Genomic DNA, 24,024 nt, shown 5'->3' with positions numbered 1-24,024 from the left:
GAGACGATGAGAGAGAGAGAAGCCGTGAGAGAGAGAGAGCACTGTGAGAGAGGAGAGAGAGAGAGAGAGAGAAGAGAGAGAGAGAGAGAGAGAGAGAGAGAGAGAGAGAGAGAGAGAGAGAGAGACACACAGACACTTGTGTTGCATATACCTGTACAGCCCTGTCAGTCAGTCGCAGCTGCTGGTGGGACCTTGGCAATTCCTACTGTGCCACTGCCAGGCTCAGCACATTAAGTGACTACCTGTGTGTGTAACAGCTGCACATTTGTAATACCAATCACTGCATACACACCTGTTCAGTGCACCTACCTACCTACCTACCTACCTACGTGAGCGCACGCAGTGTCACTGCACCGGTTCACGGTACCTGTGTGCCCCACCTGTTCAGTGCACCTACCTACTCACGTGAGGCGCACGCAGTGTTATATACCAGTCGGTCGCTGCATCTGTTCAGGTACCTGTGTGTGTGACAGCTGCACATTGTATTGATACCAGTCACTGCATACCTGTTCACTGCACATGTGTGACTGCACATTGTATTAGTCAAGTCAGTGCATACCTTTCACTTCATCCCCCCCAATATGGGGCTAAACAGGCAGAGGCAGGCCACCCGGCAGGTCTGTTCGAGGTTGTGCTGGACAAAGGTACAGTGTTCAGAAGGCACGTGCCATCAACCCCCAAGATTGTCAGGACGTAGTTGGACTATTTAACACAGAACACCTCATCTTCCTCAGCTTCCACACGGAACAATGACATATCTTCCTCCTTCTGCTGTGATACTAGCACCCCACTTAACACTCAGTCGGCCGCCACCACCAAAGTGCCATCACCCCAGGGCTCAGCGGTGTTGGACATGTTTTGTGTGGCGTCTGCCTCAGATGAGAGCAATGCCATCTGTACTCTCTGCCACCAAAAATTGAGCCGTGGGCTAAAGATCCTACCAAGAAAACCATTTCTATCATATATAATAGTTTCTCCACGTTAGCAATCCCGCAACTAACATTCCTCCGTAAGCGGGAGCTAGACTTAGGTAGGTCGTTCTCTCTAAACCATGAAACCAAAATGTGCATTTTTCGCACATAAATCCTCCAGGTCAGTCAGAGTGCAGGGAGATGAATTCTAAAATCCTTACACAATGGTACTTCACTCCCTCCAAAATTGCATTCCCATATACCCCTGAAAGGGACGACCGGTGCTGGCGCTGTGCCAGACCGATTCAGGAACCCTCCTACATATTCTGTGGTCTTGGCCCAGTCTTATCTAATTTTTGGGACAGAATCGAACGCCTCCTAAAAGCAGTTACAGACAAACCGATCCCACGCATACCTGAGTTCTATCTCCTGCATTTGAGCGACTGGGGGATTGAAGAGTTATAAACACTCAGTAGTCAGACATATTCTAAATGCGGCAAAACATCTACTGGTTCGTCACTGGAAGCAAACTTCCCCACCTAGCATTGAGGAATTAATTAGGGAATTGGATCACACAAGAACTAATGGAAGACCTTTCTGCCACAGCCATTGACAAAACAGAGTCACATAAAAAGATCTGGTCCTTTTTGGAATTTCTTTAGATACTCAGAGGATTTCCTAAGTCGAAAACACGTGGAGATATTGTTGATTCTTTTTATGCAGGCTATCTTTATATGTCTTTAACATACTGCCTAACCATTTTGCCTCCTTCATCTCGATCTTCATGATTTTGCTGTTATATATATTCGCAACACATTTATGGGACAGACTACCTCTGTCGCATGGCAATTGTTTTCTTTCAGATGTTTCTTGATGTCAATATATCATTGGTTATGCAATATTTCACAATTTGTGTTTATTGATATTTTTCTTTGACTCAATAAAGAATATTAAAAGAAAAAAAAAATTGAGCCGTGGAAAGACCAAGACCTGCGCAGGGACAACTTCCTTACGATGGCACATGATGACAAAGCGTAAACTGCAATGGGATGACCACCTGAGGAAAAGCAGCACACGAAAGCAAAAGCCCACACGCCGCAGTGGAAGATATCTCTGGCACACATCATTGGGTCAAGGGTCCATCTGACCACGTGGTCTGCAAAGCACGGTCAGGCCTCACACACAGCATCTCTGTCTGCACGCCGTGTGACTGCCTGTCCCAAGACTAAGTCGCTCCCCACACAGCATCTCTGCCTGCAGGCCGCTTGACTGCCTTCTCCGCCACCACCAACAGGGTCCAGGACTCCAAGTGCATTCCTGAATTTTTTAAGGCTTGCTATAATAATTTTTTCTGGTGCCATGGACCATGCCTACCTAACTTTTCTCGCTCACTGCAGCTGCAACAACAAAACCTAAGACATGTACATGCGTCAATTCCCCTTCGTGATCGTTACCTTGCCGCGGGTGAAAGGGCTTGCGTATCACAATGAAGCAATGACCAACGGCGATATTATGAGTGTCTCGGGGGGGGGGTGGGGGTGGGGGGGGCACACCCAAGATAATAAGATCGTTGTTTCATTGTGGACAGACCAAATTCGATCAGCTGGACAGTCACTGTTCTGTCATTGGGCTACCTCAGCCTGGCGACCATATGGGCTGGAAAGCCGCCATCACCTGCACTCTCGTCATGGTGCGCACCAGTCCAGCACGGCCATCACTACACAAACAGCTGTTTGCAGTCACTGCATACCTTTAACTGCATCTGTGACTGCACATTGCATTATACCTGGCAGTCTGTGCATACCTTTCACTTGAATGGATGTGAAACAGCAGGGCCTCGAAAGTCCTCCTGTATTGTTATTTTTCGTCAATACCTCCCTGAGTCGGGACTTGCATGCCATGCCTGCTGCCTCCCTTGGATTTGTGGTGGTAGCCGTCCCTGCTCCTTTGCCAACAGCATGCCTGCTGCCTTCCTTGGATGTGTGGTGGTGGTAGCAGTTTCTCATTCTCCCACTCCGGACCGGAATCAAACCCCGATTCCCCGGACATTACCCATGGTCACCATGGTACTAAGAAAGTAATATGGAAACTTGTTTATCAGTCACACAGTTGAACAGATTCTCGTTAAAGGTACTGAACAGCAAGCAGAACAAGTATTTAAAAAAAATAGATGTAAGCTTTAACAATGGTAGAGAAAAAACCATTGAAAGTTGATAAGGCAGTCAGACATTACCTGATATCACTGAGGAAGAGCACTCTCGCCACGGTGCGCACCAGTCCAGCACGGCCGTCACTACACAAACAGCTGTTTGCGGTGCGTTACACAGTGAGTTTGGTGTGTCAGTGTGAAACAGTACACTAATTACACTCCCTGATTGAGGTATACACATGCAAGATGTTTTAAAGCACTTTAGGCCTCCAATTTAGCATTCAATGTGATTTCTGCCCTTAAAACGCTGCTGTGCGTCAAATCTAGATTTTCCCCCGGGATTTTTGGTGTGTATCCCACTCCACCATGCAAAAACTCAGGTGTTAGATCCCTTGAAACATCTTTTCCATCACTTTTGTGGCCAGCATAAACAATTCTAATTTTCGAAGTTCACCTCCCCATTGAAGTCTATTGCAGTTCGCGGAAGTTCGCGTGACCCAAACTTTTTGCGGAGGTTCGCAAACCGACAATCGGAGGGTCGAGCCATCTCTATTCAGGGGCTGTGGCTAAAAGTATTAGAGACACAGGATCAGCAGGAGAGTCAGGCAACTGGTATTATTTTAAAAGGAAAAAATCCATATCATTCTCAGCTTCGGTTCCCTTTAACCTCCCTGGCGATACAATAAAATCGGCAGGGAGGTGGCGCAGCACTTTTTTTTCTATATTTTTTTTTTTTAAATCATGTAGCTAGCCTAGCGCTAGCTACATGATAGCCGCTGTGCAGCGGCATCCCCCACCCCTTCCGATCGCCTCCGGCGATCAGAGCAAACAGGAAATCCCATTCAGAACAACATTTCCTGCTTGGCTTCCCCCCATGGCGACGATCGATCATCGACGTCATCCACGACATGGCGTCTGGGGGAGTCCCGATCCACCCCTTAGCGCAGCCTGACGGTGATTGGCCAGGCTGCGCACGAGGTCTCGGGGGGGGGGGGGGGGGGGGGTGCCCTCTAACACGGCGGGTAGCAGCGAAAAGTGCTAGCTGCGTGTAACAAAGCAAAAAGTGTGGAAATCGGCCCACCAGGGGCTGAGAAATCCTCCGCAGAGGCTTACCCCGAACTCATCTCGGGATCATCGCCCAGGAGGTTAAACAAAAAAGAAAGAGTAATGCTGGGCATACACGGTTCGTTTATGCGCCGGTATCGATCCGCTGCAGTGATCGGACAGGTTGGATCTTATCAATCGAACCATCAGCGGCTCGATTGATAAGCACTATCTAACCGTGTATGCCCAGCATGAGAGACAGGTTGAGATAAGTGCTTCAGAAAACAGCACTGTAGTCGACCCAAGTTGGGTCAGAGAGCTCAGAGAAGTTCTTTTACATAGATAACTGAATTTTCTTAATTCTTCCTGTACTGGAAACAATATTAGACTCATATCTGCGCTACTAGTGTTCTATTTCTTAGCTGTACTACACATACAATTCATTATATCATAAGTTTATTTTCACGTCAGATTCCCTTTACTTCAGCATTATTAGCATCTCATGGACCATCTCTAAGGCCAGGCCCACTACAGATCACTAATAACAATTGCTTTTTGCAATTTCCTGTTTTTTTGTTTTTTTTTTTTGGGGGGGGGGGGGGGGATGGGGTTAGCAATGGAACAGCGTCTTGTAGCAGTCCTATGTTTTGACTGCCAACACGATTCCCTAATCCTGTGGGCTTGCCTCCATTGATTTCCATTAGCCTCACACTTTTAAAAGTATCGGCAGCTGACAGGGATTCCAAAATGCGTCTTAAAGTGCTCTAGTAGGCCGTAGCGCAGCATAGCATTAGTGTTATGCCAGTGCCCAGCTTCAGCACTGAGCAGCAAATGGATGTCTTGCAGAGTACTCAAACTCCGACAGGAAGTGATCAGCACGCAGAAATAGGTTTCCCATGTCCTGCAATCTTAAAGGATACCCGAAGTGACATGTGACATGATGAGATAGACATGTGTATGTACAGTGCCAAGCACACAAATAACTATGCTGTGTTCCTTTTTTCTTTCTCTGCCTGAAAGAGTTACAAATCGGGTATGTAAGTGGCTGACTCAGTCCTGACTCTAGACAGAAAGTGACTAGAATGTGACCCTCACTGATAGGAAATTCCAACTATAAAACACTTTTCTAGCAGAAAATGGCTTCTGAGAGCAGGGAAGAGATAAAAAGGGTCAATAGCTCATAGATTTTAGCTCTGGCATACTACAATGAATGTGTCATTGAGCAAAAACAATAAAACAGTTAAAATTTAAAAAGTAGATTTAAACATAGAATAAAACTGTGGAATATCTTAAAAAGTCTTGTGGACTAGAACAGTCTCTATTTTGACCTATGACACTGTATTATCAAATAATTTGCATGATCTTGTTTTGTTGTGAGTTTCCTGTATGTGCTGCCTTGTATGCTAACCCATTTATCTATTGTGCAGCACTGTGTAATATGTTGGTGCTTTATAAATACAATAAATAATAATAATAATAATAATAATAATAATAATAATAGGAGAAGAAGGATAGATACAATTGTTTATTTCATTAGGTTATTTTCGCTTCGGGTATCCTTTAAATTCTATACAGGAACTCACTCACTTATGAGGTGTTTGGGGACTGGTTAGAGGCGAGCTGTGCCTGGTGTGACTCGGGATGATCGAAGAGATGCAAATACTTCCGAGTTCATGCAAAATTTTATGCAAATATATGCAGTTTGAAAATGGACCAATTAATTTAAACCCAGGTTTAAATTGATTGTTCCATCTTGAAGCTACATATATTTGCATACATTTGCATTAACTCAGAAATAGTTGTGACCATGCCCCCCCCCCCCCCCCCCTCCCACCACCACAATCCATAGTTGGAATCTCAGCTTAGTACAGTTTCTGTAGGACATGTGGCGATCCCTCATGTATACAGGACACACATCCTTCCACACTAATTCACCATTGCTTCACTCCTAATCATGTGTCTTCAGCCATGACCACCTCTCACCCCATGCAGGCCTGATTCATGTCCGTCATTGCACAATAGACAGAATGAGAACCAAAAATAAAAATGCCCTAGGCTGGAGTCACCTGACCTGCTGTTCTGGGTGACTGACTCACAAGGTACTAGGAGCAGAGGCTAATCTAGGCTGTACTGATTTTTGTGGCAGATTTGATAATTTATCAGATCTGCCAGTTTTTTACTTTTACAAACAAGCCCAATCAAGTATAAGGCCCCATTCACACTATAAATCGCTAAACGCAAATGGAAACGCTGAGCTTTTTTCTGGTGTTTTCCAGCGTTTTCCTCCATAGGTTTTTCAGCGTTTTTTCACTGTATGAGATAGCGTTTTTCAGGGTTTTTCAGCGATTTGAGTTTAGCTCACCCATACAGGAAATGGACGCTAGACAGGAAACAGAGGTGTTTTATGGGTAATCTGCTCTGTCTTGTGGGTAATCTGCAATATTTACTGAGTAAAAGCGCTGGAAAAACGCTGAGGATTGTGAACAGACCAGTGTTTTGGGGGCGATTTTGAAGCGCTAATCGCTCAAAATCACTCAGAAACGGTGCAGGGTACGAATTTGCGTTTCAGCTAATCGCTGAAAAACGCAAAATGCTTAAATGAGAACAGCCACATAGACTTAACATTGCACAAGCGCTTTTCAAAATGCTAGCGATTTCCAGCAATGCAGAAATTGCCTGAAAAGCGCTCTAGTGTGAATGGGCCCTAAGGCTGCCATACACTGGTCGATTGCCACCAGATCGACCAGCAGATAGATCCCTCTGTGATCGAATCTGATCAAAGAGGAATCTATTGGCTGCCTACACTGCAAACAGATTTTGAATCGATTTCATTATGAAATAGATTCACAATCTGTGGATCAAAGGCCCCCCCCATACATTACCTGATCCTGCCGGCGCGAATTCCCTGGTCTCCGCTGTCTCTTCCCCGCTCTCCTGTCGGGGGAAGTTTAAACAGTAGAGGGCGCGCTACTATTTAAACTTCCTGTCGGGACAGGAAGTAAGTGAAGCCATCGTGATCGTTCGGTCAGCGTTTGCGCAATGATTTCACAGCAGATTCAATCACAGTGATTGAATCTGCTGTATATCGGCAGGAAATCGTGTAAGTGTATGGGCCCCTTTAGACTGATATTGGGCATTTTATCGATTGGAAGGATGCTAGGGCAGGGTGGAAAATAAACAGTCATGCGGGCAGAGGGGAGAGAAGCAGCACGGCACAACAGGTGCATAGCGTACTGCATAGCGTACTGCCTTGTGTGCACAGCAGGAGGAAAGGTGGGCGGGAACAATGGCCCGCATAATGCGACCAGGAGGAGGAGCAGTGTGCGGGAATGATGGCCGCAGTGTTGTACTCCATCGTAAGGATAGGAGGAGAAGTGGTGGGTGGGAGCTATGGTTACATATTGCTGTACTGCCTCACAGGGACAGGAGGAGGAGCGGTGGGCGGGAACAATGGTTACATAGTGCGGACAAGAGGAGGAGTGATGTGCGGGAACGATAACCACATAGTGCTGTATTGCCTTGTGCATACAGGAGGAGGAGCGGTGGGTGGGAGCTATGGCTGCATAGCGTGCAGATAGGTGGAGGAGCAGTAGCAGTGGGTGGGAGTTGTGGTTACATAGTGCAGTACTGCCTGGTGTGGACAGGAGAAGGAGAAGCAATGGATAGGAGTTTGACCTAATAATGTTCTGAACTGTGTAAGAGTGTACTGTGCATGCATACATGTCAGTCTACTTCGCTGTGCAGTCTACTAAAATCTAATCAAAATGGAACTAAGAAGGTAACAGTACTACATGACCGATTCTGATTAGTGTTTGATCGCTTGCCATATCAGGTCACTGATTTGCGAGTGGGCAAAGTATAATCCATTGTTAGCTAGGAAGATATGCAGATATCAAATGTTGATTCAGGCCTTTAAAAAAACGCTTCCAGACCGGGCTAATTGAAATCTGCGTCCTGTTTGGCAACTGTTATACCTGCCAGGGCGTAGACAGGTACAGTTAGTCGTTAAAGGTAGTAACCAAATCAATGTTTGTTGGTTTGATGTCAGCATATCTGATTCCTGAGTGGTTATCATAGGAAAAAAAAACACAGATTAATTCAGTTTTTCCTATTTTTTTTGTTTTGTTTTAAAGACAATGAAGACAGGAGGCTCCTCACCTTACGACATCGGGCTGCGGTCCGTCGTGCGTCACAGACAACTGAAGCTGCTGTTCTTTGCTCATGAGCTCATCAATGAGGTTCTGCCTGCGATCGCCCTCCAGCTGGGTGCTGCACGGGACTCCAGTCAAGTTATTAACCAATTATTGTAGAGAAAGTCAATTAGAAGTAACTGGAGGGCACAAATGTACATGTTGTAATGCAGACTAGCTCATATTAAAAAAAGGGGGGGGGGGTGGAGTGGCACAACACTCGAAAACGCAGTTTTTAACACTTCAACAAAACTTGGCTCTGCATTTGACAGGGAAGAAGAAAAAAATGAAAAAAAAAAATCACTATTTCTCAGCTTTCAGCCATTGTAGTATAAAAATAAAATGTGGTATTGTAGATAAAACAGACACATTTTATTTACCCATTTGTCCTAGTTATTACATTGTTTAAATTGTGTCCCTAGTACAATGGATGGATAATATTTTATTTAAGGGGTGAAGGCGTTAAAAAAGAATGAGAGAGGCCTGGGGCCCCTGGCCATCGTGTGAACCAATCGTGTGTTTTTAAACGTTTTCTTTCAGCTCTAGGACATGGCGGACAGGTGAGCGGTTAGGGAAGGACCCCTGTGGGAGGGATGCCTGCACGGGGCGGTCCTGCTAGCGTCGCAATCTTGCAATGGCGTCCGACTGAAGCCTCCCACCTGAATGCTGATGGCTGCTAGATGTGGTATGGCAGGTAAAGGGTGTATGACAGTGCATCCTGATTGGCTGACGAGCACCTGCTGACCACTTTTAAATGTAGCTGGATGCATGTACTGCTGTGTTCTATTGCTTGTGTGTGTTGAATTTAGTATTCAGAAGGAGGCAGTGTTGGTGGGTTTTCTGGATGTGAGAGGTCCAGAGCCTGGGTGTGAGAGGTCCAGGCCCACCTGCACTCCCCTCCAGGTATCACGTGTTGGCCTTGGGGCCCCGGCCAGTGAGAGAGGTCCGGGGCCCCTGGCCATCGTGTGAACCAATCGTGTGTTTTTAAGCCATTCTTACACTTTTAATGGCAGAGGCCTTTAACCTGCTACAGTCAGTTATTGGGTGACTGAGGGCTCAAATTCAGAAAACGTGGCGGAACCACAGACAGCCAATCAGATTTGTTTGAATGATTACAATGGAAACATATAAACTGCTTCCATTCTCACATTATCGATGCTAAGATGCCCCCAAAGCTCACAAACTTGGTCATTGACTGACTGTGTGTCAAGGCTAGAAAAAAAGTGGCCAGACCCGACAGCAACAAAATACATACCTGAGCAATGCTGGGTGTTCAGATAGTAATAATATACAAGCTGCAGCCTACATAAACAGTCTGAGGCTCACTAATTTCCCCCACCCCCGAGAAAAGTACTGCAGCATCTTTGCAGATAGTGTGTTTGATTTGGAAAATTCACAGCACTTTTCTCAATGGGGGTAGGGTCTTAACTAGGGGATAAAGTGAATGGAGGAATCATGTGAGCTTCAGACGGTGTATATATGCCACAGCTTGTATAAAAATACATGCCTGCCTGCATTGAACATATCAAATTGATGGATAAAGCAACAGACTCCGCCCTCGTAACATAAACCACCACCTTCCACCATGAAGCTGCACAGAAAGAACTCCTGGAGGAGGGGGCGGAGGCTTGGCGGAAAGGATACATCTGACGTGTGGACACCGATCTCAGCAAAGACTCCCTCAGCTGTACAATCTTCTCATTCAGCCGCTTCATGAGCAAACGCACTGTCACATTGACCTGCAGAGGAAAGAGGGAGCAATGGTTAAAGTGTAAATGTCGGGCATAAAATAAAAATCAATTCTTTATTTTTATCTGGTGAACAAGTAATAAGGATGCAAACCAGGCAATACAAAAGTTAAAATCACTTTTACTTTTCTTGTTGATAAATGATCATTCCCCAGTTTACTTGACTTATTTGGTACACACAAAATTAGGTACACACAAAGGAAGTTGCAGGGCATGCTGGGTTGTCCTTTTTTGCTTCTCTACTTTCCCGTCAGACTTAACTAATGCAGCCTGATTGGCTGAAGCATCTTTCCCGCTCGTTTTCCCCTCCCACACTTCTGTTCCTCTCTGATTGGCCAATATTTCTCATGCTGAGACAATACACTTTCTATAGTGAAGGCCGGGCAATGCAATGCATACATAATCGGTGAGAGCAAGGGAGGAAGTGACATCACGATTGGCTTCAAAATAGCCAGGAGTTAAAATGGAAAATGCTAAGAAGTATTTTCTCTTTTTTTACTGTAGAAAAATCACTGGAATAAAAACATGGGCAGTACAATACACATGTTATGTAAGTAGAGAAAGTATTTATCTACTTATATATGTGGGGTTTTGTTCTGAGATCGTATGGCTGACAGCTCCTCTTTAATGGTAGGTTATCAATCAATTTAAAAATATCATCCTTATTGCCTAGAACAAGTGTGAGTGCTCTTTTACACCACATTTCTTCTTGTGTTGAAATCATCCAGTGAAAATCAGAATCGCAAATCGGAATCGTACTGTGATTTGCAGTGTAAAAGAAGACTGCCTTCTGGAAAAAAGAAGTCATCTGAAATGATCATGCCTCGCTCCAGACACTGGGTGGTACACACAAATCATTCCTTTATAGTCCTGTAAGATGGGCTTCAGTCCAGAAACACCAGTTTATAGCGCAACTAGAGAATATTAACGTTACAGAGCCACATAATCCAGCCTGCAGACGGAGGTTTCAGGCTGTTTCAGCTTCTTCAGTGCAAAGTATGGTTTTATATGGCAATACGGCTCTATGGTAGGACTTGCAGGGTGGAGGCGCCACAGACTTTCAAGGTAAAACCCAGTACACATATCCAACTTTGATTGGCCAATTTCACATTTTCTATGTGTTATGAGAGCTAACCAACACAATTTGTTCATAGTAGGCAAAATCTGTTAGCCCTCATACAACATGGAGGTTTTCAAATTGGTCAATCAAAAGTGGATGTGTGTATGCACCTTTCAAGGTTTTTATTAACGATACAATATTTTCATCATATGCGATCGATTAGATTTGCATGAATGAAGGTAATTAGAAGGTAGTTATCAATTGTTTGTATGAACCAGACTTTCTCTCAGATACAATCACAAATTCCAACATTCCGATCATAACAATTTTCTATTCCTATCAATCCTAGAATCATTTCACACCAATTTCCACCACACTGCATGGTTTTCTGTATAATTAAACGTGTAAAAATGTGATAGAAAGATCAAATTTGAGGAAAAGATTGTACCGTTAGTGGGCACCATAAAGGAAAACTTAAGTCACATTAAAAAAAACACAGTTTTACTTACCTGGGGCTTCTACCAGCCCCCTGCAGCCGCCCTGTGTCCCGGGCCAGTACTCTAGGATCCTCCAGTCTCTCACTGCGGCTCAGATTAGATTTCGCCGACTAAGCCCGTCACCGTCCACCGCGTCCTGCACAGGTGCAGTATGAGAAAATCTCTATTGCGCAGGACGCTCCCGGCAAAGGAAGCGTAAATAAGTACATGCGCAGTGGCCAGCGACAGGCTCAGTCAGCGAAATGGACACTGAGCTTCAGCGGGGGACTGGAGGATCCTAAAGTACCGGCGTGGCCACAGGATGGCTGCAGGGGGCCCCGGGTAAGTAAAACTGGCTTTTTTTTTTTATGTGACTCAATTTTACCTTTAAAGGGGAACTGAAGTAAGAGATATACGGAGGCTGCCATATTTATTTCTTTTTAATCAATACCAGTTGCCTGGCAGCCCTGCTGGTCTATTTCTCTGCAGTAGTATCTGAATAACACCAGAAACAAGCATGCAGCTAGTCTTGTCAGATCTGACTTTAAAGTCTGAAACACCTGATCTGTTGCATGCTTGTTCAGGGGCTATGGCTAATAGTATTAGAGGCAGAGGTTCAGCAGGGCTGCCAGGCAACTGGTATTGATTAAAAGGAAATAAATATGGCAGCCTCCGTATACCTATTACTTCAGTTCCCCTTTAAGCCTGGTACACCCCTTCAATTTTGGCCAATCACTGACCAATTTTACCATCTCCATGTAGTATGAAAGGTTACCTGCACATTCTGTTGGCCCACACACTACATTAAGGTGGTAAAATAGGTCAGTGATTGGCCAATCAAAATTAGATGTGCAAATGCACCCCAAGTTATCGAGTACCGATTTTTGTAGAGGGCAAAATTAACACAAATATTTTCCCTACAAAAAAAAGTTATACCAAGCACCTTTAAAGCAGCAGGGACAGCCATACTATCCCAGGAAAAAAAACAACACATATAAGTAGATAAATACTTGTTCTACTTACATATGTATTGTACTGTCCACGATTTGATTTCAGTGAATTATATAAAGTAAATAAAGAGAAAACTGTTTCAGGCATTTTCCATTTTTACGGCCTCTGACTGAAGCCAATCCTGATGTAATTTCCTCCTTTACTCTTTTTTTTCTCCTAGAAACTGCATGGTCATATCTAGCTTGGTTTGTAAACACATGTGAGCACAGCATAGATCGTATGTCAGCAGCTTCTGCAGAGGGGTAATGTGCAATTCCCTTCTCAGCCTCCTGTCACACTGAACTGCCCTCAGCCAATGAGTGAGACACAGGAATGTGGGAGGGGAGATAAGCTTCCTTCTCATCGGCAATGTACCAGAATAGAGATAATACTCATTACAGCAGAAGCATATTGGAGTGCTTGCAATGCAGGGTCAGGTTCCAGGCTGCATAATGAACACACTGCAGTGGGCAAATGAAATTTTATTTTATGGCTGACAATCCCGCTTTAAAGCAAACCAATAACTTTACCCCAAAAATTAGATACTTACCCAAATAAAGGGAAGCTCCACATGCTTCCTGTGTCGTCCTCAACCCCAAATCGTAAAATTGGCCAATCAAACTTGGATGTGTGACAGCCTTACACAGAAAAAAGACAAACGCAGCCCCCCAAATAGACACAGTAAAATTGTGGGAATGTATCCAAACCAAGTTAGCTCATGTCGGTAATTTATCCCACCAAAAACATGGCCGCCCTCCTCCTCCGGTGTAAACAAACTGAGTGACATCAGCCTTTGGATGATTAAAGAAAACACAAGAGGGTAAAGGCTGTGGAAAAATTCAGTGGAAAAACAACAGTGGAAAAACAGCATGACTAAACTTTATAACCTCGACAGGCTGAGCAGCCTCTGTTGTTACCACAAACATTGCGGACGGCAGTTCTCTGCAGCAGCCCAGCGGGTCTCTGAGGTCTGCTGACAAGAGTCCCATGCTGCACTGACGGGCCCAGTGATATGTAACTGCTACGGAATACAAGCAGACCCCGCCTCACCTCCTATGACCCTCTTACAGACCAACAATGTCTACATCAAATAAAAAACTGCAATGTATGGTACTTCCACGCTGGGGAGTTGCGTTACATTCCCTGAAAAATACAAAAACAGGATTGCAACGTAACAGAGGGGAAAAGTCACACTGCACATTATGCCTGTGGTGCAACACATACAGGGAAGTATAAAATACAAAGACACTATGCTTTACTGCCACTGTAAACACGTCTTATTTGCATGCCTCGCATTATGCGCGACAGACTTTAAAGTCAGATCTGACAAGATTAGCTGCATGCTTGTTTCTGGTGTTATTCAGATACTACTGCAGAGAAATAGACCAGCAGGGCTGCCAGGCAACTGGTATTGATTAAAAGGAAACACATATGGCAGCCTCCGTATACCTCTTACTTCAGTTCCCCTTTAAGCCTGGAAAAAAAAACCCGTAAATACTAACTTTTGTAGAGGGAAGCCATTGGATGGTCCAGAGGCTTCCTACTTCCTCCTCGATCCCAACCATTGCTGGGCATGGACCCCCTGAACATGTCCAACAGGAGCTTGTCAGATATGTTCACTCATGTTGGTTCAGTTGTGTCAGGATTCAGTCATGTTTGGGTTCAGTTGTGGGTTTCGCCAGTCTTCAGTTGTGGGTTTCGCCAGTCTTCAGTCATGTTTGGGTTCAGTTGTGGGTTTCGCCGGGCCTCAGTCATGTTTGGGTTCAGTTGTGGGTTTCGTCGGGCTTCATTCATGTTTGGGTTCAGTTGTGGGTTTCGCCAGTCTTCAGTCATGTTTGGGGTCAGTTGTGGGTTTCGCCGGGCCTCAGTCATGTTTGGATTCAGTTGTGGGTTTCGCCGGGCTTCATTCATGTTTGGGTTCAGTTGTGGGTTTCGCCGGGCCTCAGTCATGTTTGGGTTCGGTTGTGGGCGTCTCCGGGCCTCAGTCATATTTTGGTTCAGTTGTGGGTTTTGCCCGACTTCAGCAATGTTTTCTGGAGTTAATGAAGCCATCTTTCTCTGCAGATTAAATGAATGCAGAGAGGATTGCTGAGCTGCTGTTTTGCTATACAGAAGATGAAGCAGTAATTACGGAGCTCTGTGTGTTCCGGGCCTCAGTCATGTTTGGGGTTAGTTGTGGGTGTCGCCGGGCTTCAGTCATGTTTGGGTTCAGTTGTGGGTTTCGTCGGGCTTCATTCATGTTTGGGTTCAGTTGTGGGTTTCGCCAGTCTTCAGTCATGTTTGGATTCAGTTGTGGGTTTCGCCGGGCCTCAGTCATGTTTGGGTTCAGTTGTGGGTTTTGCCGGGCCTCAGTCATGTTTGGGTTCGGTTGTGGGCATCTCCGGGCCTCAGTCATATTTTGGTTCAGTTGTGGGTTTTGCCCGACTTCAGCAATGTTTTCTGGAGTTAATGAAGCCATCTTTCTCTGCAGATTAAATGAATGCAGAGAGGATTGCTGAGCTGCTGTTTGCTATACAGAAGATGAAGCAGTAATTACGGAGCTCTGTGTGTTCCGGTCCTCAGTCATGTTTGGGGTTAGTTGTGGGTGTCGCCGGACCTCAGTCATGTTTGGGGTCAGTTGGGGGTTTTGCCGGGCATCAGTCATGTTTGGGGTCATTTGTGGGTTTCGCCGGGCCTCAGTCATGTTTTAGTTTAGTTGTGGGTTTCGCTGGGCCTTAGTCTCCCACCGCGGCTCAGATTAGATTTGGGTTCGGTTGTGCGTTTTGCCTGTCTTCAGACATGTTTGGGTTCAGTTGTAAGTTTCGCCAAGCCTCAGTCATGTTTGGGTTCAGTTGTGGGTGTCGCCGGGCCTCATTCATGTTTGGGTTCGGTTGTGGGTGTCGCTGGGCCTCAGTCATGTTTTAGTTCAGTTGTGGGTGTCGCCGGGCCTCATTCATGTTTTAGTTCAGTTGTGGGTGTCGCCGGGCCTCAGTAATATTTTGGTTCAGTTGTGGGTTTCGCTGGGCCTCAGTCATGTTTGGGGCAGTTATGGGTGTCGCTGGGCCTCAGTCATGTTTGGGTTCAGTTGAGGGTTTCGCCAAGCCTCAGTCATGTTTGGGTTCGGTTGTGGGTGTCGCCGGGCCTCAGTCATGTTTGGGTTCAGCTGTAGGTTTCGCCAAGCCTCATTCATGTTTAGGTTCGGTTGTGGGTGTCGCCGGGCCTCAGTAATATTTGGGTTCAGTTGTGGGTTTCGCCGGGCCTCAGTCATGTTTGGGGCAGTTATGGGTGTCGTTGGGCCTCAGTCATGTTTGGGTTCAGTTGTAGGTTTCGCCAAGCCTCATTCATTTTTAGGTTCGGTTGTGGGTGTCGCCGGGCCTCAGTAATATTTGGGTTCAGTTGTGGGTTTCGCCAAGCCTCAGTCATGTTTGGGGCAGTTATGGGTGTCGCTGGGCCTCAGTCATATTTTGGTTCAGTTGTGGGTTTTGCCAGGCCTCAGTAATGATTGGGTTTCAATTGTGGGTGTCACCGGGCCTTAGTCATGTTTGGGTTCAGTTGTGGGTTTCGCCGGGCCTCAGTCATGTTTGGGTTCGGTTGTGGGTGTCTCCGGGCCTCAGTCATGTTTGGATTCAGTTGTGGGTTTCGCCGGGCCTCAGTCATGTTTGGATTCAGTTGCGGGTTTCGGCAAGCCTCAGTCATGTTTGGGTTTGGTTGTGGGTTTCACCGGGCCTCAGTCATGTTTTAGTTCAGTTGTGGGTTTCACCGGGCCTCAGTCATGTTTGGGTTCGGCTGTGGGTTTCGCCAAGCCTCAGTCATGTTTGGGTTCGGTTGTGGATGTCGCCGGGCCTCAGTAATATTTTGGTTCAGTTGTGGGTTTCGGCAAGCCTCAGTCATGTTTGGGGTCAGTTGTGGGTGTCGCTGGGCCTCAGTCATGTTTGGGTTCAGTTGTGGGTTTCGCCAGTCTTCAGTCATGTTTGGATTCAGTTGTGGGTTTCGCCGGGCCTCAGTCATGTTTGGGTTCAGTTGTGGGCGTCTCCGGGCCTCAGTGATATTTTGGTTCAGTTGTGGGTTTTGCCCGGCTTCAGCAATGTTTTCTGGAGTTAATGAAGCCATCTTTCTCTGCAGATTAAATGAATGCAGAGAGGATTGCTGAGCTGCTGTTTTCTATACAGAAGATGAAGCAGTAATTACGGAGCTCTGTGTGTTCCTGCAAACAACACACGGCCTTCCTCTTTATCCATCCAACAAAGCGTATGTACGATCACATGATGCTATCAGGGCAACAATTACAAGTAATTGTTTCTACCATGTCCTGAATAGCAGGGATGAACAGAAAACTCAAAACAATAGGTAAATATGGTTTCATCAGAAACTGGAGATTAAAAAAGTTTGCACAGCCAAATCAGATTCAGGAGCTGCCAATCAAGTGGCAAGCAGCTAATTGTTCAACTTGTCTAGTTTGTGTACAGCCGCTAAAGAAAAAAAAAGGTTCAATTTACCTGGTGCTTCCTCCAGCCCCTGGCAGGCTATCTGTCCGGTGTCCCGGGGTTCACTCCATTTCAGATGCCGACATCGCCAGGTTGACATCTACATCGCCTGCCCGAACGCGCGAGAGCGCAGCTCGGGATTGCGCTCCTGTACCCGGGAGCATTCTGCACCTTCCACGTGAACGCGCATGCAAGCAGTGAGGACACGCACTCAGAAAGGCGCAGTGAATCCCGACCTGGCGAGGTCAGCATCTGAAACGGCATGAACCCCAGGACACCGGAGCTACGGCGAGGGCGGACAGATCAGCTGCCAGGGGCTGGAGGATGACCAGGGCTTTGGAGTCAGAGTTGGAGCCATTTTGGGTACCTGGAGTCTGAGTTGGAGTCGGTAGTTTCATAAACTGAAGAGTCGGAGTCGGGAGTTGGATGATTTGCAGGAGGTGACCTTTATGCTTCTGGACATGTAAGCCATGTTTGGAGTCATACCGCTATAGCACTTGTCACGCATTTGAGTGTTTGATGCTGCCATGAATTTACACGGTCACATTGCTAAAATAAATCTGTGGGATGGAAGGTGCACGCTTGCTCCTCTTTTTCTTGCCAGTAAGATTCTATAATTTAACCCTGGTGGTGACATCTTTGTTTCTGCCAGGTGATCTGTACGGAATGTTCATATCTGAGGCAGGGAACACACTTGACTGTTTTTGTACGCGTTTTCTGCACAGAAAAACTGAGAACTCATGTTAATCAATGGGCCAGTACACACTTAGGGCTTGATTCACAAAGCGCTGCTAACCTACTTAGCACGTCTAAAGTCTTTAGGCGCGCTAACCAGGGTGCTAAGTAGGTTAGCACCGGATTTCTCAATCAGATCGCGAGCTAACTTTGCGTGCGCAAAACTTTACGCGCGCAAAGTCCTATGCGCGCTAAGTCCCATAGGCTGTAATGGGCACTTCGCGCGGAGCGCCCTGCGCTCTATGCAGTGCGCGCGTAAGGTTTTACGCGCATAAAGTTTTACGCGCAAAAAGCTTGTTTAGACGTGCAAAGGGGGTTTTCACAGGCGTGCTAACAGTTAGCACCGCTTTGTGAATCAAGCCCAGCAGGGAACACACTTGACTTTCAGTTTTCCGCGCGCGTTTTTCTGCATACTTTTTCTGCACACCAAGTGTGTTTCCATGCAGGAAAACGCGCACGTTTTTTCACAGCAGCTGATGTAATTGATAGAGAAAACTGCCAAAATGTGCAGAGTCATCATGCAGAATGTCAGTTTTTTTTCTGCGTGCGAACAACACAGTAAGTGTGCACTAGCCCATTGATTAACATGAGTTCTCAGTTTTTCTGTGCAGAAACCGCGTACGAAAACTGTCAAGTGTGTTCCCTGCCTTAATATTTTCTTCGCGCGCAGAAAAAAAAACTGACATTCTGCATCATGACTCTGCACATTTTGTCAGTTTTTTGCATCCATTACATCAGCTGCTTTGAAAAAACGCGCGCATTTTCCTGCATAGAGACACACTTGGTGTGCAGAAAAAGTATGCAGGAAAACGCGCGCAGAAAACTGAAAGACAAGTGAGTTCCCTGCCTGAGAGTTCTATGCACAGAGATATTACTTGCTTGGCAGTTGGAAACGGCCGTTATTTCCCCTTAATGCAAAGAGGCTCGCAGACAGGAAACTATCAAGGACATGGCCCTGAAATCTGTGGGAGGAGTTTCATCTCAATAAAAGCCACACAGACCCCCCTGATCTATTAGTGGTAAAGGTTTCTGGTGGGAAAGGGGGTACCCGCTACTGATAGGGATGAGGTTCACTCCTGGATTAAAGTTCCTCTTTAAGGTCCCAAAATAAATGCCACATTAAAGTGTCCTGATCATTACTGCAACTTGGCTCTGATTGGCTGGAAACTAAGTAGCCAATATTTGAGACAAACTGAGCCTTGACCTGAACACCAACCCTGTGGAGTAGCTTACCTTGGCGGGATTTTCTCCATTCCGTAGGTAACGATTGCGCTCGTGGATCTTCTCAGCAATCTCTTGGGCCAGGTGGTAAGAGTCGTCGTACATCGACAACCTGCAGACAAAATACAGCACAAACCTCAGCTGGGCACTTCATATATATCCCTCCTACAGTATCATACAGCATGGGATACTAATCCCTGCCACATACAGTAACCTACAGCATGGGATACTAATCCCTCCCACATACAGTAATATCCATCATGGGATACTAATCCCTCCAACATACAGTAACATACAGCATGGGATACTAATCCCTCCAACATACAGTAACCTACAGCATGGGATACAAATCCCTCCAACATACAGTATCATACAGCATGGGATACTAATCCCTCCAACATACAGTAACATACAGCATGGGATACTAATCCCTCCAACATACAGTAACATACAGCATGGGATACTAATCCCTCCAACATACAGTAACATACAGTATGGGATACTAACCCCTCCAACATACAGTAACCTACAGCATGGGATACTAATCCCTCCAACATACAGTAACATACAGCATGGGATACTAATCACCTCCAACATACAGTAACATACAGCATGGGATACTAATCCCTCCAACATACAGTAACATACGGCATGGGATACTAATCCCTCCAACATACAGTAACATACAGCATGGGATACTAATCCCTCCAACATACAGTAACATACAGCATGGGATACTAATCCCTCCAACATACAGTAACATCCAGCATGAGATACTAACCCCTCCAACATACAGCAACATACAGCATGGGATACTAATCCTCCAACATACAGTAACATACAGCATGGGATACTAATCCTTCCAACATACAGTAACATACAGCATGGGATACTAATCCCTCCAACATACAGTAACATCCAGCATGGGATACTAATCCCTCCAACATACAGTAACATCCAGCATGGGATACTAATCACCTCCAACATACAGTAACATCCAGCATGGGATACTAATCCTCCAACATACAGTAACATACAGCATGGGATACTAATCCCTCCAACATACAGTAACATAAAGCATGGCGTACTAATCCCTCCAACATACAGTAACATCCAGCATGGGATACTAATCACCTCCAACATACAGTAACATACAGCATGGGATACTAATCCCTCTAACATACAGTAACATCCAGCATGGGATACTAATCCCTCCAACATACAGTAACATACAGCATGGGATACTAATCCCTCCAACATACAGTAACATACAGCATGGGATACTAATCCCTCCAACATACAGTAACATACAGCATGGGATACTAATCCCTCCAGCATACAGTAACATACAGCATGGGATACTAATCCCTCCAACATACAGAATGGGATACTAATCCCTCCAACATACAGTAACATGCAGCATGGGATACTAATCCCTCCAACATACAGTAACATACAGCATGGCATACTAATCCCTCCAACATACAGTAACATACAGCATGGGATACTAATCCCCCCAACATACAGCATGGGATACTAATCCCTCCAACATACAGCATGGGGATACTAATCCCTCCAACATACAGTAACATACAGCATGGGATACTAATCCCTCCAATATACAGTAACATACAGCATGGGATACTAATCCCTCCAACATACAGTAACATACAGCATGGCATACTAATCCCTCCAACATACAGTAACATACAGCATGGGATACTAATCCCCCCAACATACAGCATGGGATACTAATCCCTCCAACATACAGCATGGGGATACTAATCCCTCCAACATACAGTAACATACAGCATGGGATACTAATCCCTCCAACATACAGTAACATCCAGCATGGGATACTAATCACCTCCAACATACAGTAACATACAGCATGGGATACTAATCCCTCCAACATACAGTAACATCCAGCATGGGATACTAATCCCTCCAACATACAGTAACATACAGCATGGGATACTAATCCCTCCAACATACAGTAACATACAGCATGGGATACTAATCCCTCCAACATACAGTAACATACAGCATGGGATACTAATCCCTCCAGCATACAGTAACATACAGCATGGGATACTAATCCCTCCAACATACAGAATGGGATACTAATCCCTCCAACATACAGTAACATGCAGCATGGGATACTAACCCCTCCAACATACAGTAACATACAGCATGGCATACTAATCCCTCCAACATACAGTAACATACAGCATGGCATACTAATCCCTCCAACATACAGTAACATCCAGCATGGGATACTAATCCCTCCAACATACAGTAACATACAGCATGGGATACTAATCCCTCCAACATACAGTAACCTACAGCATGGGATACTAATCCCTCCAACATACAGTAACCTACAGCATGGGATACTAATCCCTCCAACATACAGTAACATACAGCATGGGATACTAATCCCTCCAACATACAGTAACATACAGCATGGGATACTAATCCCTCCAACATACAGTAACATACAGCATGGGATACTAATCCCTCCAACATACAGTAACATACAGTATGGGATACTAACCCCTCCAACATACAGTAACATACAGCATGGGATACTAATCCCTCCAACATACAGCAACATACAGCATGGCATACTAATCCCTCCAACATACAGTAACATACAGCATGGGATACTAATCCCTCCAACATACAGTAACATACAGTATGGGATACTAACCCCTCCAACATACAGTAACATACAGCATGGCATACTAATCCCTCCAACATACAGTAACATACAGCATGGCATACTAATCCCTCCAACATACAGTAACATCCAGCATGGGATACTAATCCCTCCAACATACAGTAACATACAGCATGGGATACTAATCCCTCCAACATACAGTAACATACAGCATGGCATACTAACCCCTCCAACATACAGTAACATGCAGCATGGGATACTAATCCCTCCAACATACAGTAACAAACAGCATGGGATACTAATCCCTCCAACACACAGCATGGCGTACTAAAGATTTTCACCTAAAATCACAAGTGATCCTGTATCACCACCTGATAGGGAAGCATTTACAAATCTCAACTCAAAGTCATAACAGACTGCAATTTGGGATGCAAAAAGGTTCACAAGTACATCATTGTTTTGTATACGATTTTGCTGGGAAAATGAGATAGTGAAAATCTCAGATTGTTAAAATGTGGTTGTGGATCAGAGAATTCAATTCTTCAATCGATGTTTTCCGAACTTTTCAGCAGCCCTCACTATCTGGGGGTTGAGGATGGTATTCTAGATAAACAGACAGCTGCTTTCCTTACTGTTAAGAACCCACAAATATTGATACTATACCTCTTGCCGAAAATACATAAATGTCTTGATACACCTCCCCGAAGGCCAATAGTATCGGGCATTGGTTCGTTTTTGTACCTGCTAGCAAAATAAGTCGATTATTTTTTACAGGATCTGATGAAAAATGTGAAAACGTGTTTGGTAGGCATAAAGGATTTGTTGTGTAGATTGGAGGAGCTGGCCACTGTTTCTGAGAGCCTATTGATTTGCACATGGATGTCCAAAGTTTGTTTACTTCGATCCCTCATGAAGAGTGTATGCAATGTATCGAAGATAAACTTTCGGAAACAACGCTCCCGAATACTAAGATTTTCTTCATTTTGGATGCATTGGAACTTATTTTACGTTCCAACTATTTTTGGTTCCTTGATCAATTCTACGTCCAAAGCCAAGGCAAAAGCATGGGCTCTCCGGCAGCTCCTTCCTTTGCCAATTTGCTCCTCACGGATCTGGAGAAGAGCATGTTTGTCGACCATGAGATTTATGGTAAATTTATCGATTTTTTTTTTATTTGTGGACGATATTTTGTTGCTGTGGAATGGCCCGGTTGACATATTTGAAAAGATGGTGGAGGAAGCTAATTTGGCACACCCCACCATTAAATTCAGTGCTGAATGGTCCTCGGATAGTATTCACTGTCTAGATGTGACAATCAGCAATGAAGAGGGAAAGTTGGTCACGGGCCTGTATCAAAAGCCAACGGAGCGCAACAAGCTGTTGCGCACTGACAGCTTTCACGTGTCGACGGTGAAGAAGGGCATTCCAAAAGGCCAATATTTGCGGGCCCAAGGTATTTCGACGAAAATCGAGGATTACGATAGTGCGGCAGAGAGTCTCACGAGAAGGATGATCGAGAAAGATTACAATAAACATGCTCTTCAGAGGGTAAAATGGGGAAGTAAGGTCTAAGACTAGAGAGGAATTATTGTTGCCTAAGGTAAAACGTGTTTCCGACCGGCTGCCCTTTTTGTGTAACTATGGTTATTTGAACGAATACGTTCGTAATGCGAAAATGTTGGCCTTTACTTGAACAAGACAAAGAGTATGGAAAAGTGTTTGTTGAGCCTCCGGTGTTTGCTTATCGCAGAGGTAAGACCATAAAGAACTGGGTATGCAAGTCAGACATTGCTATCAGAAAGAAAGATGATATTATAAGCGCAAAGAAAGGCACATTTCCGTGCCTGAGTTGTAACTGTTGTGGGGCCATCATAAAAGGTAGCAGCATCTCTCATCCGTCCACTGGTGCTAGCATAGCCATCAGGGGCAGGTTTTCCTGCTTGAGTCCGTATGTGGTGTACGGGCTCAAGTGCCCCTGTGGGTATGTATACATTGGAAAAACCTGTGAAGGAGCGGATACAAGAACATAAGAGAGATTTTGCTTCAGGTAAAAAAAAAAAAAAAAAAAAGGTACGAAACATCGGTATCCAGGCACTTCCTACAATCCCGCCACAGGGCCAGTCAGTTACGATGGTTTGTGGTGGAGGATGTGCCAAAACTCCAAAGAGGTGGCAATAGAAAGAAACTGCTGCTACAATGTGAGACTACAGTGGTGTGAAAAACTATTTGCCCCCTTCCTGATTTCTTATTCTTTTGCATGTTTGTCACACTTAAATGTTTCTGCTCATCAAAAACCGTTAACTATTAGTCAAAGATAACATAATTGAACACAAAATGCAGTTTTAAATGATGGT

At 45.1% G+C, this 24,024-nt stretch overlaps 1 protein-coding gene across 2 annotated transcripts in view; it reads right to left on the bottom strand.

Annotated features, from left to right (window-relative positions):
* The window catches only part of STX8 (syntaxin 8), a 292,938-nt gene that overhangs the window by 250,870 nt on the left and 18,044 nt on the right, over positions 1-24,024 (bottom strand). For both annotated transcript variants that reach the window (XM_068263795.1, XM_068263796.1), the window contains exons 2-4: positions 19,000-19,099; positions 9,939-10,033; positions 8,263-8,373 (exon numbers count right to left, since the gene is read on the bottom strand). In XM_068263795.1, coding sequence (XP_068119896.1) covers positions 8,263-8,373; positions 9,939-10,033; positions 19,000-19,099 — 306 coding nt within the window. The remainder of the gene's footprint in view (positions 1-8,262; positions 8,374-9,938; positions 10,034-18,999; positions 19,100-24,024) is intronic.

This window comes from Hyperolius riggenbachi, chromosome 12, assembly GCF_040937935.1.
Source record: "Hyperolius riggenbachi isolate aHypRig1 chromosome 12, aHypRig1.pri, whole genome shotgun sequence".
Classification (NCBI taxonomy): Eukaryota; Metazoa; Chordata; class Amphibia; order Anura; family Hyperoliidae; genus Hyperolius; species Hyperolius riggenbachi.
The sequence above is the reverse complement of the archived record's forward strand: the minus strand, read 5'-3'. Positions and strand labels throughout refer to the sequence as shown.